This window comes from Ambystoma mexicanum, chromosome 3p, assembly GCF_040938575.1.
Source record: "Ambystoma mexicanum isolate Mex_15411 chromosome 3p, UKY_AmexF1_1, whole genome shotgun sequence".
NCBI lineage: Eukaryota > Metazoa > Chordata > Amphibia > Caudata > Ambystomatidae > Ambystoma > Ambystoma mexicanum.
This window is the reverse complement of record NC_090925.1, coordinates 168,933,876-168,949,496: the sequence shown is the minus strand read 5'-3', so window position 1 is coordinate 168,949,496 and position 15,621 is coordinate 168,933,876. Positions and strand designations below refer to the sequence as shown.

Below are 15,621 nucleotides of genomic sequence, written 5' to 3'. Positions count from 1 at the left end.
CAGTGGCTCTACCTCACCACAGTGGCTCTAGCTTCACCACACTGGCTCTAGCTCACCACACTGGCTCTACCTCACCACACGGGCTCTACCTCACCACACTGGCTCTAGCTTTACCACATTGGCTCTACCTCACCACAGAGACTCTAGCCTCACTACACTGCCTCTAGCTTCACCACACTGGCTCTACCTCACCACACTGGCTCTAGCTTCATCACACTGGCTCTACCTCACCACACTGGCTCTACCGCACCACACTGGCTCTAGCTTCACCACACTGGCTCTACCTCACCACACTGGCTCTAGCTTCAGCACAGTGGCTCTACCTCACCACACTGGCTCTAGCTTCACCACACTGGCTCTACCTCACCACACTGGCTCTAGCTTCACCACACTGGCTCTAGCTTGACCACACTGACTCTACCTCACCACACCAGCTCTACCTCACCACACCGGCTCTAGCTTCACCACACTGGCTCTACCTCACCACACTGGCTCTACCTCACCACACTGGCTCTAGCTTCATCACACTGGCTCTACCTCACCACAGTGGCTCTAGCTTCACCATACTGGCTCTAGCTTCACCACAGTGGCTCTACCTCAGCACACTGGCTCTAGCTTCACCACACTGGCTCTACCTCAACACCGTGGCTCTAGCTTCACCACAGTGGCTCTTCCTCACCACACTGGCTATAGCTTCCCCACACTGGCTCTATCTCACCTCACTGGCTATAGCTTCACCACACTGGCACTATCTCACCAAACTGGCTCTTCCTCATCACACTGGTTCTAGCTTCACCACACTGGCTCTACCTCACCACACTGGCTTTAGCTTCACCACAGTGGCTCTACCTCACCACAGTGGCTCTACCTCACCACAGTGGCTCTAGCTTCACCACACTGGCTCTAGCTCACCACACTGGCTCTACCTCACCACAGTGGCTCTAGCTTCACCATACTGGCGCTAGCTTCACCACAGTGGCTCTACCTCAGCACACTGGCTCTAGCTTCACCACACTGGCTCTACCTCAACACCGTGGCTCTAGCTTCACCACAGTGGCTCTACCTCACCACACTGGCTATAGCTTCCCCACACTGGCTCTATCTCACCTCACTGGCTCTAGCTTCACCACACTGGCACTATCTCACCAAACTGGCTCTTCCTCATCACACTGGTTCTAGCTTCACCACACTGGCTCTACCTCACCACACTGGCTTTAGCTTCACCACAGTGGCTCTACCTCACCACAGTGGCTCTAGCTTCACCACACTGGCTCTAGCTCACCACACTGGCTCTACCTCACCACACGGGCTCTACCTCACCACACTGGCTCTAGTTTTACCACATTGGCTCTACCTCACCACAGAGACTCTAGCCTCACTACACTGCCTCTAGCTTCACCACACTGGCTCTACCTCACCACACTGGCTCTAGCTTCATCACACTGGCTCTACCTCACCACACTGGCTCTACCGCACCACACTGGCTCTAGCTTCACCACACTGGCTCTACCTCACTACACTGGCTCTAGCTTCACTACACTGGCTCTATCTCACCACACTAGCTCTATCTCACCACACTGGCTCTAGCTTCACCACACTGGCTCTACCTCAACAGAGTGGCTTTACATCACCACACTGACTCTAGCTTCACCAAACTGGCTCTACCTCACCACACTGGCTCTACCTCACCACACTGGCTCTAGCTTCACCACACTGGCTCTACCTCACCACAGTGGCTCTAGCTTCAGTACAGTGGCTCTACCTCACCACACTGGCTCTAGCTTCACCACACTGGCTCTACCTCACCACACTGGCTCTAGCTTCACCGCACTGGCTCTAGCTTCACCACACTGACTCTACCTCACCACAGCGGCTCTACCTCACCACAGCGGCTCTACCTCACCACACCGGCTCTAGCTTCACCACACTGAATCTACCTCACCACACTGGCTTTACCTCACCACACTGGCTCTAGCTTCACCCCACTGGCTCTACCTCACCAAAGTGGCTCTAGCTTCACCACACTGGCTCTAGCTTCACCACAGTGGCTCTACCTCACTACACCGGCTCTAGCTTCACCACACTGGCTCTACCTCAGCACACTGGCTCTACCTCACCACACTGGCTCTAGCTTCACCACACTGGCTCTACCTCACCATAGTGGCTCTAGCTTCACCACACTGGCTCTAGCTTCACCACAGTGGCTCTACCTCAGCACACTGGCTCTACCTCACCACACTGGCTCTAGCTTCACCACACTGGCTCTATCTCAGCTCACTGGCTCTAGCTTCACCACACTGGCAATACCTCACCACACTGGCTCTAGCTTCACCACACTGGCTCTTCCTCACCACAATGGCTCTAGCTTCACCACACTGGCTCTACCTTACCACACTGGCTCTAGCTTTACCACACTGGTTCTACCTCACCACAGTGGCTCTAGCTTCACCACACTGACTCTACCTCACCACACTGGCTCTAGCTTTGCCACACTGGCTCTACCTCACCACATTGGCTCTACCTCACCACACTGGCTCTACCTCACCACATGGGCTCTACCTCACCACACTGGCTCTAGCTTTACCACACTGCTTCTACCTCCCCACAGTGGCTCTAGCTTCACCACACTGGCTCTACCTTACCACAGTGGCTCTAGCTTCACCACACTGGCTCTACCTCACCACATCGGCTCTACCTCACCACACTGGCTCTAGCTTTACCACACTGGTTCTACCTCACCCCAGTGGCTCTAACTTCACCACACTGGCTCTACCTCACCACACTGGCTCTAGCTTCGCCACACTGGCTCTACCTCACCACACTGGCTCTACCTCACCACACTGGCTCTACCTCACCACATGGGCTCTACCTCACCACACTGGCTCTAGCTTCGCCACACTGGCTCTACCTCACCACAGTGGCTCTAGCTTCGCCATACTGGCTCTAGCTGAATACAGACACTGTACATATGGTCTATAGCTGATAGGATTGCAGTCTTTTGTGTGAGTTAGTTGAGTTGTGAATTTACAGACCTTGGAAACAACACAACAATATGCCAGACGCAGCAACCATCGTGCGTGTGTGTAGAATAGGACTGGATTTCTGTATAGCCAGGAACACAAACCGCCAAATAAGTGCATTGAAGGCAGACGAATCCTAACAATTTCATTTTTAATAGATAATTTAGGGGCGCCAGTCTCTGCTTGCCCCAACTCTTGTCAGCAAACCGTTTCCATGCTCCATCCACAAAATAATATTTTATAATACACTTAACACCAGAGACCAGTCTCTAAGCTCCAGACCAGGATTCAAACCTGTGTTGCTCTCGTCTATCTTGCTTCCAAGACGAGCACGTTGCCTCTGGACTATCCTCCCAGCCCATGTTCTAGTGGCCTTGGGGAGATGGTGATGTATGCGACTGATGTGTTTGCCACCCACACCCTGCCCACTCAGACGTCCCTATCAGGGCAGGTAGGACTCGGGGAGGGACACTAGTGTGCCACATACACCTACTTACCGTACTCTTTGACTAGGAACATGGACGGTTGATGCAGCTTCGGCACCGTGATTGCGTAGGTGCCCAAGGGTGGTTCATTGGCGAGATGGAACGAAAGGTCCAGGATGCCCTGCTTTGGTTTCTGGTCCAACCACTGGCCTACACGATTCTGGTCCGGGTCCTTCGAGAGAGGTGGGGAAACAGCTTGTCAGGCTCAAGTTAAGGCCAAAAACGCAGCACATTAAAGGAAATACCACACATCCATACAAATATGAAAACACTCTGCACGTGCACATGAAAGGTTATACCGGGCTCCCACAGAATGTACGGAAATAGCACACATCTACACGGCACTTTAAAGAAATGCAGGTACACACTAAACTAGGCTTTAAGTAGGCCGGGGCTCATCCCATGTAAAGTCCAAAAATAGCTCTTGTGCTGGGTCCCTGCTGGGTCTCCCCCACCCATTTCTATTAATATTAGTCTGTCTCTCTCGTCAATTTGCCTAGTTCCTGTCTCACTTTTCATGTGCATCTTGTTCTTTGTGTCTCACTCTCTATTTGTATCACTTTCTATTTGCCCCCCCACCACCAATGATTTTTTTCACCCTCTTTTTCACTCTCTTTGGAATTTTCTTTTTTCAGAGCTTTGGCTATGGAACGGAATCACTTCTTGAGACTCCCAATTTCGACAGAGAAGGCACAGTGAGATTGAATGATTTGCTCAGGATCACACACTTTGCTTAATTGGTGAAACCACGATGTAGGATTGTCCACATATCTTTGCAGCTATATCTGTTAAGGTTTGGGGTTCAAGAGATGAAATATTAGTATGAGAGCGTGGTCTTGAAAAGTAGACAATCACATGAGAAACCCATCTGGCATTGCATACATTGGTATAGAAACAAGTCGCGCAAAAAAGTAAATTAATGATAGCTTTATTTCACACATACTGAGTGGAAGATCACTGTAGCAGCCTGCAATCCTGTGTGAGCCTAAGCAAATCTCATTTGGGCTTTAAAACTGTATTCACAATAAAAGAAAAAGCAAGGCAGTCTGGGACCATCTGCTTGAATCATTATTTTACCAGCGTTAGGCGTTATGCTGTCCTGCCATTTATCATCACTCACCAATCACACCTCTCAGCGGCCAATAGACCTTCCCAGGCACCTCAAGAGCCCGGCCCTAGTGCCATAATGAGACAACGCAAAACCACAGGGGGAGCATCTGTGCTTCACGGAACTTTGAGGTATCACACGAATAAAGGGTACATGTCGAGCTGGGAAGGCTTTGGACAGCTGAAGTATGCCGGGTGAGGAAATACGGGACAGTTCGCCATGTTATTGAGTAGTAGTACTCGCCGTAAACTTGGAGAAGTGCCGGACCATCATTCTGCCAAAAAATCAAACTGCAGGTATGATATGATATGTCATTTATAATGCGCCTGTGTACAAGTGTTTCTAGGCCCATCTTACTAGCCTTGTGTAATTCAGATCCTGCAAGTGCGAAGACGCCAAGTGCAGGGGGAAGGGAGAGGGGCAAGTGTCATGGAGAGGGAAGGCGGAAGTGCAATCAGGGCACCATTGCTCTGCGTACGTGCAGTCAGGGCAACGCAGCTCTGGGTAAGTGCAGGGAGACAGGGGACTGTAGAAGTTAGAGTTACAGCCCCTAAGTGCACGGTAGGCCCAGAGGCAGTGCAGGGGTGACTGATCATCGACGGGCCTGGGACCCAGTGAGACTCTAAGGGTAGCAAAGCAACCAGTCAATGCAGCTGACAGGTAGGTCAGCAGGGGAGGGAGAGAGAGAAATCACAGGAGAAAAGGAAGGTATTGAGCAGCTTCTGGAACTTCAGGTGGTCCAGCTCAAGTTTGAGAGGGGCAGGGAGGCCATTCCAGAGGGCGGCACCTGCAGAGGAGAGAGGTCTACCCCCGTCTCTCTGCTTGAAGAAGCATCTGACCCTCAGTGAGTTGGAGGTAGCTGAGCAAAGGGCTCGGGAAGGAAGGTATTTAGTAAAAGAAAGTTTGATGTAGAGCGGGCCTTGGCCCCAGAAAGCCTTGTGGACGATGCAAAGGCCTTGAACTTGATTCTTTCTCCCACCAGGAGGCAGTGGAGAGATTTCAGGGCAGGAGAGATACGGTCCCTGGGATTGAGGCCAAGGATAAATCTTGCAGTGCTGTTCTGGATTAATTGCAGAGGGCAGAGAGTCGAGGAAGGCAGATTGAGAAAGAGGCTGTTGCAGTAGTCCAGCCTAGAAAGAACCAGGGCTCTAGAGACAGTGAGTTTCTGGGGGAGATTGGGAAAAGGAAGAATACTTCTGAGGAAGTGCAGTTGATTGAGGGCTTTCTTGGCACTGTCTGTGATGTGAGGAGAGAAGAAGAGAGTGGAGTCAAAGATGACACCCAGGTTTTGTTGCCTCACAGCAAGGCGAAGGAAGAGGGCCTAAGTAGGGCAGCCAGTTTGAGAGAGGGAAAGCGGGAGCAGGGGTCCCAATGAGAAGGATCTCTGTCTTACTGGCATTAAGACAGAGATCGCTGGAGGTGCACCAATCCTGAATCCCGGATAGTCAGTCAGGAATGAGCGAGAGAGGAGAGGAGGCTGAGGTGAGCCTGAAAAGAGATGAGTGTCATCTGCATAACACTGGAAGTTAGAGAAGGTAGAAATCAGGTGGTCCAAAGGGGCCAAGTAGACATTGAAGAGCCAGGGTGAGAGGCTAGAGCCCTGGGGAACACCACATGTGGGGAGAGAGGTGGTGCAGAGAAAGGACCCAAGTTGGACTTGGGAGGGACGGTCCATGAGGAAGGAGGTCAATCACTCCAGGCAGGACCTGATCCTTGATGCCTAGGTTCTCACAGAGTCAATTGATCAGGATGGTGTGATTGACTGTGTCAAAAGCAGCGGAAAGGTCAAGGAGGATGAGGACAGAAGGAAGACTGGAGTCAAGATTAGAGGGCAGGTCCTCACGGGTGTTCACGAAAGCAGTTTCCGTACCTCTGGCTGATTTGAAGCCAGACTAATGGTCATGGAGACAACCAAAAGATTCAGTGTTGAGAGTAAGCTAGAAGATGGCCAGCTTTTCCAGACGTTTGCCCAGGAAAAGAGTGATGGAGATCGGGAGATAGTTTACTAGACAGCAAGGATCATCAGAAGGCTTTTTAAGGAGGGTATGGACAAGGGGGTGCTTGTGGAGAGAGGGGAAAGATCCAGTGGCGAAAGAGTGATTGCAGAAATCGGCAGGACTGGAGCGAGGGTGTCAATGTGGTCCTTGATGGTTCTGGAGGAGCAGTAAAGCAGCTGTTTGGATGATACTTTCATAGATCAGACTTGTCTAGAAACATCATCAGGTGTTGTCAGAGAGAAAGAGGAGAAAGGAGGAGGAGAGGGGCCAAGAGAGGTAGAGAGAGAAGAAGAAGAGAGAGAAGACAGGATGTCCTGAGTTTTAGTGGTGAAGTGAGAATCCAGTGCTGTATAGACGGCATGGGAGGTAACAGGAGAGGTGAGGCTGCAGAAGGATTGGCCAGCTCCTTGGAGATTTTAAAGAGTTTGGCCATCTTGTTCGAGGCCGCAGAGACACAGGATTCGATTTGGACTTTCTTCTTGGACAGGACAGAGAGGCTATATTGTCTTTGGAGCAGGCGGCAGGCCAGTTTGTCAGAGGATACGCCCGAAGCCCCCCGCTTCCTCTCAGCCACCCGGCACTTGCGTTTCAGGGTGCTGAGGTCAGAGTCGTACCAAGAGTTACACTTGGAGATAGGCTTCAGGCTGATTCTCATGACAGGGGCCAGGAAATCCAGAGTGTTAGAGATAGAGGGATGCAGTTTAGAGAGGGCTGTGTCAGAGTGTGATTTAGCCGAGGGAGTAGGTGGAGCAGAGAAAATAGCAGTTTAGAAATGGCCCATTTAAAGCACTGAATCTACACAAATAAATGTAATAGTATAGGCCTCATTACGAGTACAGGTATTAGTGGTGGTAAAAGGGTAGTAACTGAATTACCGCCAATTTACCATACTGCTGAACTATGGGTTTTGGTGCAAAAAGAAAGACACAAATCATCCACTTTACTGCCAGAAATTGTCAAAACAAAGTGCCTAATTAGTTTAACCCTTTGAATCACCAGCATGATCTATTCCTGTCACATGCAGCGTTGTTCAAATGCCTGTCTTTCATTTGTCTTTGGGTACAGTGTGATTTAAAGGAACAAGACATATGTAAACTATTCAGGTTACATTTGTCTTTCATTTCTATTCTGTGAGCTTTTTTCAACTTTTTCCATTACACAGCGCTGTGCTTGTTTTATTGTCTAGTGACTGTGTTGCATTGTGCTCTTTATTTAATTGTGTCACCCGCAACCTCAATGAAGGGGTGCTTAGCCCTTGACCTGCTACCAAAAGAAGAGCAAGGGTGTCTTTTGGAGCAGGTTCCCACTGTGTGCTAGAGTTGGCGGGAGCCCTTGCCTAATATTTCCCATTCCTGTACATGCTGGACCTATGATGTTTCCTTGCAGCAATTTGCTAGAGGCCCATTCGGTTGAGTTTTTTTATACGTCATTTCCCCACAAACAATGCGCAAGAAGACCCCAACACCCCACAACATATTTCTAAATATCTAAATCCAACTCCATCTACATTTGTGGTTAAATGTGGTAAACGAAAGTACGACCAAATGGGTCTCAAACAAACTGGTCTGTGAAGAAATGGGGTAGTTCGCACAAGCCGCGGGCTGATGTTGAACTCAGCAGTCTATGCAATGTATGGCCAAGAAATCTTGACTTTTATATTCTTTTTTTAAAAAAGTGTTTTAAAATATGTGAAAGTTGGCTTTTGTCAAAATGTCTATTTTGATGCTCATTATCGGTTAAAGGTCACGCACACACATACCGGGAGCTCATCCCGGATAGCAAAAGGCCTCTTTTGGTTACGGGACCATTTTGCTTATTTGCTCATAATTAGGTGGACCTGTGTTATTGTCAGAGATTTCTGTGGATGTATTTTATTTTCTCAGATTCGTGTTGGTGTGTAGTATTTCTCAGATTCGTGTTGGTGTGTAGTATTTTCTCAGATTCGTGTTGGTGTGTAGTATTTCTTAGATTTGTGTTGAGCCTGCAGGGAAGTGCCTCAGATTTTAGTGGAAATGCAGGGAATCATTACAAGTTTAGAGGTACTTGAGTGTTCCCACCAGAATTACCACCAAAATCAATTACCGTTACCATCACTCTGTCCTATGGTATTTACACAGGATTATGAGTGGTGGCAAGGAAGTGTAAAACTCCACTGCTGGAGTTCATAGAACAATTGAACACTGTCTAATAGGGGGAAGAAATGCTTTTTAAAGTATGGGTCTGTTGTTCATGAGGCTATGCCTGTGCATCACGGTCAGATATTTTGTTTGAAGGAGTGCAAATTGTTAGGAAAAATTTCCATTTATGTGTAATTGTCCCTCCAGTTGTGAAACCCCCAACTTTTTGCTGTTGTCTGACAATCCTAGCCTGACTTTTGCCAGTGGAGCCCAGCCTTATGCTGTACTCTGCTGGGCTTTTGCTCATTTTGTTATGGGGCAACTGACATGCCCTTAAGACAGTCAGTGCTGGGAGATTTGGTTTCCCTTAGTCTTAGTAACAATTTATCAGTGCACAATGTACCTTCCGGTACAGTGCGCTGGGGTCTCTTTTTCATTTTAAGGCCCTAGAAACCCTTGAAGGATTTCTGGTGAATGTACAAGTGGGTGCAGGACAGAGCTGGTAGTGGACGTTACGTTTAAAGCATGTTTGACTCTTTTCTGTGGTCCAAACCACGTTTACCGCGTTTGGCCCAGGATAGTGGCCAGTGCCCCAAAATGGCCATGCCACGAGGTCCTTTGATCAGTCCTTTGGCCATCTTGTCCCTTTGCCTTCCCCAGGTCGCACCGACCTGGGAAATTCCTTATTAGGTCATGCAGACCCGCACGCAAACCAAAGCTTTCACGGGCTTCTGCATGCCTTGTGTGTGTGCGCCCAGGATGTGGACTGAAGCTGTCTAGTTCCGATACACATCCTGAGTGACAGGATGTCTGGTGTGCTGGGATGACTGGAACCACTGTGGTCCATGATTGGTCCACGTCTGGGATGGCTGAATGTGAGCAGATCTTCTATTGGTTTCTCTTCGTTTTTGGTGCAAATAAGATTCTGGATAAGAAAAGGCACCTTACACCCATTCCAGGTGGATCTTCTGAGTTTACACTGAACCTAGTAAAGGAGCCAAGTTTCCTGAAATGCTGAAGCAAATCTGTGGAACTGCTGGTGACCTGGAAGGTTTGGCATCCTGACCCCGCTGTTGTCTCGTCGGAGCCCCTATTTCGCATCGATCATGGAAGGCTTGCAAGGGTGTTTCAACCCATTGGAATAGTGGGACCAGCTACTCTCTGCACCTCCTGCTTAGCCTGCAAACGAGCTTGCTCGGAAGTGTTCATGGACTGCCCAGTGGACTGACCAGCTTGCACAGGACCTTTGTCCTGGAACTGTTGCCGTCTGGAGTTTCGACTTGAGCGTTTGGAGCCTGTAAGCTCTGGGTATACGGCCCTCTCCTGCTGGGTTTCATACACCTAGCATTCCTAGGTCTGGAATTAGGAGAGTATGCCTGAACTCGGGCATACGCGGTCACCATGTCACCCAGCTGTGGTGACGATCTTTGTGGGTGCCTTCCTGCTGTGCTCCCCCTGTGCCCTAACACTTGCTGCAGTGGAACTGGCCTGATCCCTTTACCTGGAGCGGAGAAATCACCACTGTCCCACCACAGAAGCATTCCCAGAACACAGCCCCTGAAAGCCACAGAGTTGCACAACTGCAGGATTTCTACCTGCAAACGATCTTGACCTGACTGGCGAAGTTTGGTCTGGAGTGCTCTGAGGGTCGGTAAGTACTTCCATCCCTTACCAGTGGCCCCTGGTGCATCCATAGACTTTTAAGCACAAGTGTCCCCTGATGGCCACTCTTCTTTATAGATGTAGCCTGTACTACTGAGCTATTCGCAATTCTTGGAACCTGCTCTGCCCTCTTGGGGAGACCCTCCTTAAATAGTGCAAAGTTATTCTTCATCCACCGCAGCCACCTTCCTGAGTCGCTACATCCCCTTGAAGAGACCCCGTTTTTAACTTAATCACACGATTGCGTGCTCCGGCACTGAAAGTACTGTTGAGCTCAAGGCTTCACACTTCATAGGGACTGGCTCTTAGTTAGGGTTTGAAATGTTGAAGGACTGCCTAAGATATATTCACACTGTGTGACCCCTTTCTTTGCAGGTTGTGGATCTATACTGTGTAATAATCCTTTAGGCCATTGGTTACTGTATATATGTTTCATAGTTAGTGTTGTGTTGGTTTTGTTAATACTGCTGAAATGTACTTTGTTTTTGATTTAAAAGGCCTTTAATAAATGTATATGTATTTTTGATATATACACCTGACTGAGAGTAATTTGTGGTATGGTTTACTGTGTGTGCTCATTGTGGGCTTTCGATCACCCTCACCCCTTTCCGAGACCTAGTCTTGACCGCCGCCAATGCTACCTTGATTGGTCTGGCTTGTCCAGAAGGTTACCCTGTTCCAAGAAAGTAGGCTGGCCTTCTGAACCTCTGCCCACCAGGTCAGAGTTCAGAAAACCATCTTAACACAAATGTCTTGAGTTTTTGTGGCCACTAATATGAGGGGAAAAGGCTGGTAAAGAACCCCCTGTCATGTATTTAGTGCTATCAGAATTTATGTCAGCAGTCTGCGACCCTGGGCTCTACAGATGATTTGGACTGCAGTTTCCATCACCCCTAGCTAGCATATTCAATGTTGAAGGATCATGGGATTCATAGTCCAAAACATCTGGAGAGCTAAAGGTTGATCTCCCACACATGGTAAGTGCGGAAACGCTGAGCCACATGGAGTTGATCGTGGTTCACAATCTTGAAAACAAGGTGCAGGACAAACAAAATGGAACATTTATAGTCAGAAGTTGAAAGCCATTATACCTTCAAGCAATGAGGTGAAAACGTTAAGAATTAGTGGAGAATTAGTACATTTCACTCTTCTCAAATTTGGATGGAATACATACACTGAAAACCCCCAAATAGAGTCTCAAAGCAAGAGAATGTTTCATAGTAGTTAATTTATGAAGTTTTCAGTATTAGCCTTGAAGAAGCTCACTCTTAGTTCTTGAATAAAGCAACAAAGACCTACAGGTGAAACACGCGTTGGCAAACCTAATAATTGTGAACGTTCTAAACAACCAAGAGAAACCTTGGCATCATTATGAAATAAATGTTGACTTCAAAATCTGTGAATATTGAATTTGAAACCATCGCATTGATTGAATTGTCAGATGGTTCATGTGTAAAGTTATGCACAATTTGAATAATGAAATACAATATTCTGTATTTGAGAAATTAGAGAGTTCATGATAGATTTGTTTCTCAGCGTAAGTGGACAGTTCTTGTGAATCTTGCCAGTATACGATAAACAAACACGTTCAGGTGTAGTGTTTTTTTTTAACTGATCCCATGCTGCAGAGTTATATTAAAAATAAAATTAAAAGTTGTGTATAAATGGTGGCACCACAGGAATCAAGTTAGGAACCTGTTTTTGTGTCAAAACAAAAATAGACTAGTCTAGATGATGTATCATGCAGTGCTATAGGGTGTTTCAATCTTGGGATAGCTGAGTGTGCGACATTTCAGAACTTACCAGCAGCTCCACGAGCGGGAACTGGAAGAAAGAAAAATAAATGGTGTTACATGGCTTATAAGTTTACAATGAGTACAACAATCAACATCAAAATCCACACTGCACTCTAAGTCTAATTTACAGGGCATGGGGTATTCCTCACTGGCAAATAATTTGCCAATCATGGCTTCTGTGAACCACGCAGTCCGTGATAACATATTGCATATGCTCATCTCTGTGCAAGGATAAATTGAGTGCAAACTGCAAAGGTGCCACGGGGAGGGTGCAGCCGTGTGATGAAGCCCCATCCAAGGCCATTCCGTGGGTGGTGCTTTTTTTTTTCCTTTTCCTTTTTTTTCTAACATGGGGAGGCAACAGGGAAGGTCTCCCTATTGCCTCCCTACATTAGAAAACCCCAATTCCCATTCCTCCCACCCCAACTTACCCGCGGGACCAGACCCTTGCGCTTCGGTACCCAATGCACCCAATCCACCCATCTTGCCGAAGCCATTAAAATAGAAAAGGTACTATGTCCCTTTTTGGATGAGGGCAGCCATTTTGGAACATGTTTTCCATGGCCGTTGTCATCTGAAAAGGTGGCCATTATTTTACATTATTTTTTTTCCGACGGGAGATGGGCTCATGCTGAGCTCATCTCTTGTCAGACAAAAAAAAAAAACTAGCCGCACCCTGGTAAATCCCGGGGTGCGAATAGCTTTGACGCCCCATCTGGGGGGCAGGCATAGGATTTAACGGCCCGCAGCCTGAGCTGAGGCCTTCGCTTTGGTTGGGCCGACAAAGCTCAGGCTGGCAAGCTGTTAAACCCCATGTCCACTCCCCAGCTGTGGCGTGAAAGCTATATTCCATTTCCATCTTTGTATGTTAGAAGGCACATGGAAATTAGGAGACTTGCGCAGGAAATACTTTAGGTCAAGTGGGAAGCATAGAGTAGGTTTCAGGTCTCCATATTCTACACCAAAACTTTTATCGATATGCAGAATACCCCAAACCCCCACCACCACCCTGCAAGTCAGCCACGTTTTTGTGGGATTCACGTGCCTCAGGGAATATCGGAAATTCAACCAGTTTAAGCGCAACTGCTACGGTTCCAAGCCTCTTCATTATAACTGATCCACACGCGTGAGTCTGTGGCGCTGAAGCAGCTCTGGGGAATCCGGAATTGGGGAAGGTTTATTTTCTCTGCTCGCCCCCACCTCCAACTTCTCTGCAGTGAATTCATTAAAAGGTCTGCACCTTTTGCCTTACTTTCTGGAGGCGGCCGCCGGTGAATGTTCTAGAATCCCCTAGAAGATCAATGAGCCATGACAGGAGCATGGAGAAAATGCTCTACAGCATTTTTGGGGCGTTTCCATCTTTTTTAGGGGGGCTAAAGTCGAGAAATATGTCTGGCTTACTTACCACGTCATTGCTGATACGATTGTTGTTGTCCAAGGCTATGATGCGAAATTGTACTGGAAAAGAGTAGAGAGAAATTGTTTTCACAAAGTGCACCATGGACCTCTCGTTTTGCCCCTTTGGCAGCACCCACCCTGCAAGTTCTGGGGGCCAGCCTTGGCCAGGCCCCTCCCCCTCCAATCCCTCATAAACACTAATGTCCTTTAGTTGTTGACTAACACACAATCTGCTCATATCAGCTATTGGAATAGTAGAGTGGGTCCGCATCAGCCCGCAGTCTTTCTCAAGAATCCCTGTGGCTGACTGCAGTATCAGCAGGCAATCATGCTCATTCACTCTATATGTTTTTTGTCATTCAACAACCTAAGCCAACAAACCGAATGACCAAGAATAAAAAGAGGATTCCTTTTATTTTGTCAGATATACCAGAATATATTAATGCCCACTCTCCCGACATTACCAATCACAGACATACACAGTAAGCATCAAGGAGGTGGAACTTACACTTGGCCGTGGGCGCACCTCTCAATTCAACTCACCCTCATTTGGGGCAGGTCACTGGCCTTGGACACATGTTCACCTCCCAAAAAATGACCTGTCTTCCATACACTTCAAAGGACTCATCTGCCCATGTCTATTTTAGTTCAAGGTTTTAGCCTTTAGTTTACATGGGGGCTCAGACACCTTCCAAAGACTGATGGATGAAGTTCTTTGTCCATATGCTTCTTTTTGTGGAGCTTATATTGATCATATTATCATCCACAGTAAATAATGGATAGAACATATGCCCCATTTATATCTGGTAACTCAAGCTCTAAAGAAAATTGGCCTCGCTGCCATCCAAAGAAATGCCATCTAGTCAGGTCTGCATTGAAATATCTAGGCTTCTTTGTAGGGAATGGATCGGTTCAGCCCCAAACTGAAAAGGTTAGAGCCGTTGAAGAAACCCAGGTCCCTAAGACCAAGAAAGAACTATGGGCCTGACTTTGCATCCATCACTTCCCTTCTAACAGACAAACTTAGGAATGCAGAGCCCCAGAAACGTAAAAGGTGCCCTGAGGATCAAGTGTGTTTTGATAAATTGAAAGATATCTTGTATAGTGAACCCTTCTTGAAGGTGGCAGACTTCAACAGGGAATTTATTCCACAGCCTGATGCATCACATACTAGTCTAGGGGCAGTTCTCTCACAATGCCATGATGGTATAGAACATCCTGTCCTCTATATTATTAGGAGGCTATTTCCTCGCAAGAAGAACTATGCAACTCTTGAGCTTGAAGCCTTAGCTATCAAGTGTGTTGTGACTTATTTAAAATACAATCTAATGCGTAGGAAGTTCTGACTTGTTACAGATCATGCCCCCCCTTAGATGACTAAGCCTTCGAAAAGACACTAACGCCAGAGTCATGTGCTGCTTTTTGAATTTACAACCCTATTGCTTTTCTGTCGAACATTGGAAAGGGAAAGAACAGGGTAATGTAGATTTCCTTTCTCGATTTCCAATGGAGGCTGTGAAAACCAGTGACATTAGGGGAAGGGTATGTGATGAATCTAGTGAGATCATCACTAAAACACAAGCATGGGCCTCCTCTCGTATGGCCAGGGGAAGGCAGCTGCTACCTGATCTTGACCGAGGGGGCTGTATTATGAGGGCGGGAGACATGGGAGGAGACTCATATCAGGGTGAATTGATGACCTCTTTAACTCATGATTCCCCTATTCTCCCTGGAGCATTGATGGCATATTGTAAAGTAGAGAAAACTGCTATGCACTTAACTTCTCTGAACTCTGATAGCATCCAGTTCAACAATCACATAGAAATGAAAAGACATCAAATACTCAAACCCATGTATGGACTTCGAGATCCATAATGCCTGTGGTGCTAGGGGACGAGGTAGAAGGACCAAGAGTCAATGAGGATCAAAGATGACACTTAAAGGAATATGCAGTCTAGTTGTTTGAAGGCAAGGCACCTGAGTGGGACATTTAAACCTGAAAATGGACCACAGCTGTAGAAGAGCAACTGCATACCTC

At 47.6% G+C, this 15,621-nt stretch overlaps 1 protein-coding gene across 1 annotated transcript in view; it reads right to left on the bottom strand.

The window, feature by feature from the left end:
* LOC138579844 (alpha-2-macroglobulin-like protein 1) overlaps positions 1 to 15,621 on the bottom strand; it is a 530,696-nt gene that overhangs the window by 425,144 nt on the left and 89,931 nt on the right. The window contains exons 4-6 of the mRNA XM_069650076.1: positions 13,591 to 13,643; positions 12,193 to 12,213; positions 3,518 to 3,677 (exon numbers count right to left, since the gene is read on the bottom strand). Coding sequence (XP_069506177.1) covers positions 3,518 to 3,677; positions 12,193 to 12,213; positions 13,591 to 13,643 — 234 coding nt within the window. The remainder of the gene's footprint in view (positions 1 to 3,517; positions 3,678 to 12,192; positions 12,214 to 13,590; positions 13,644 to 15,621) is intronic.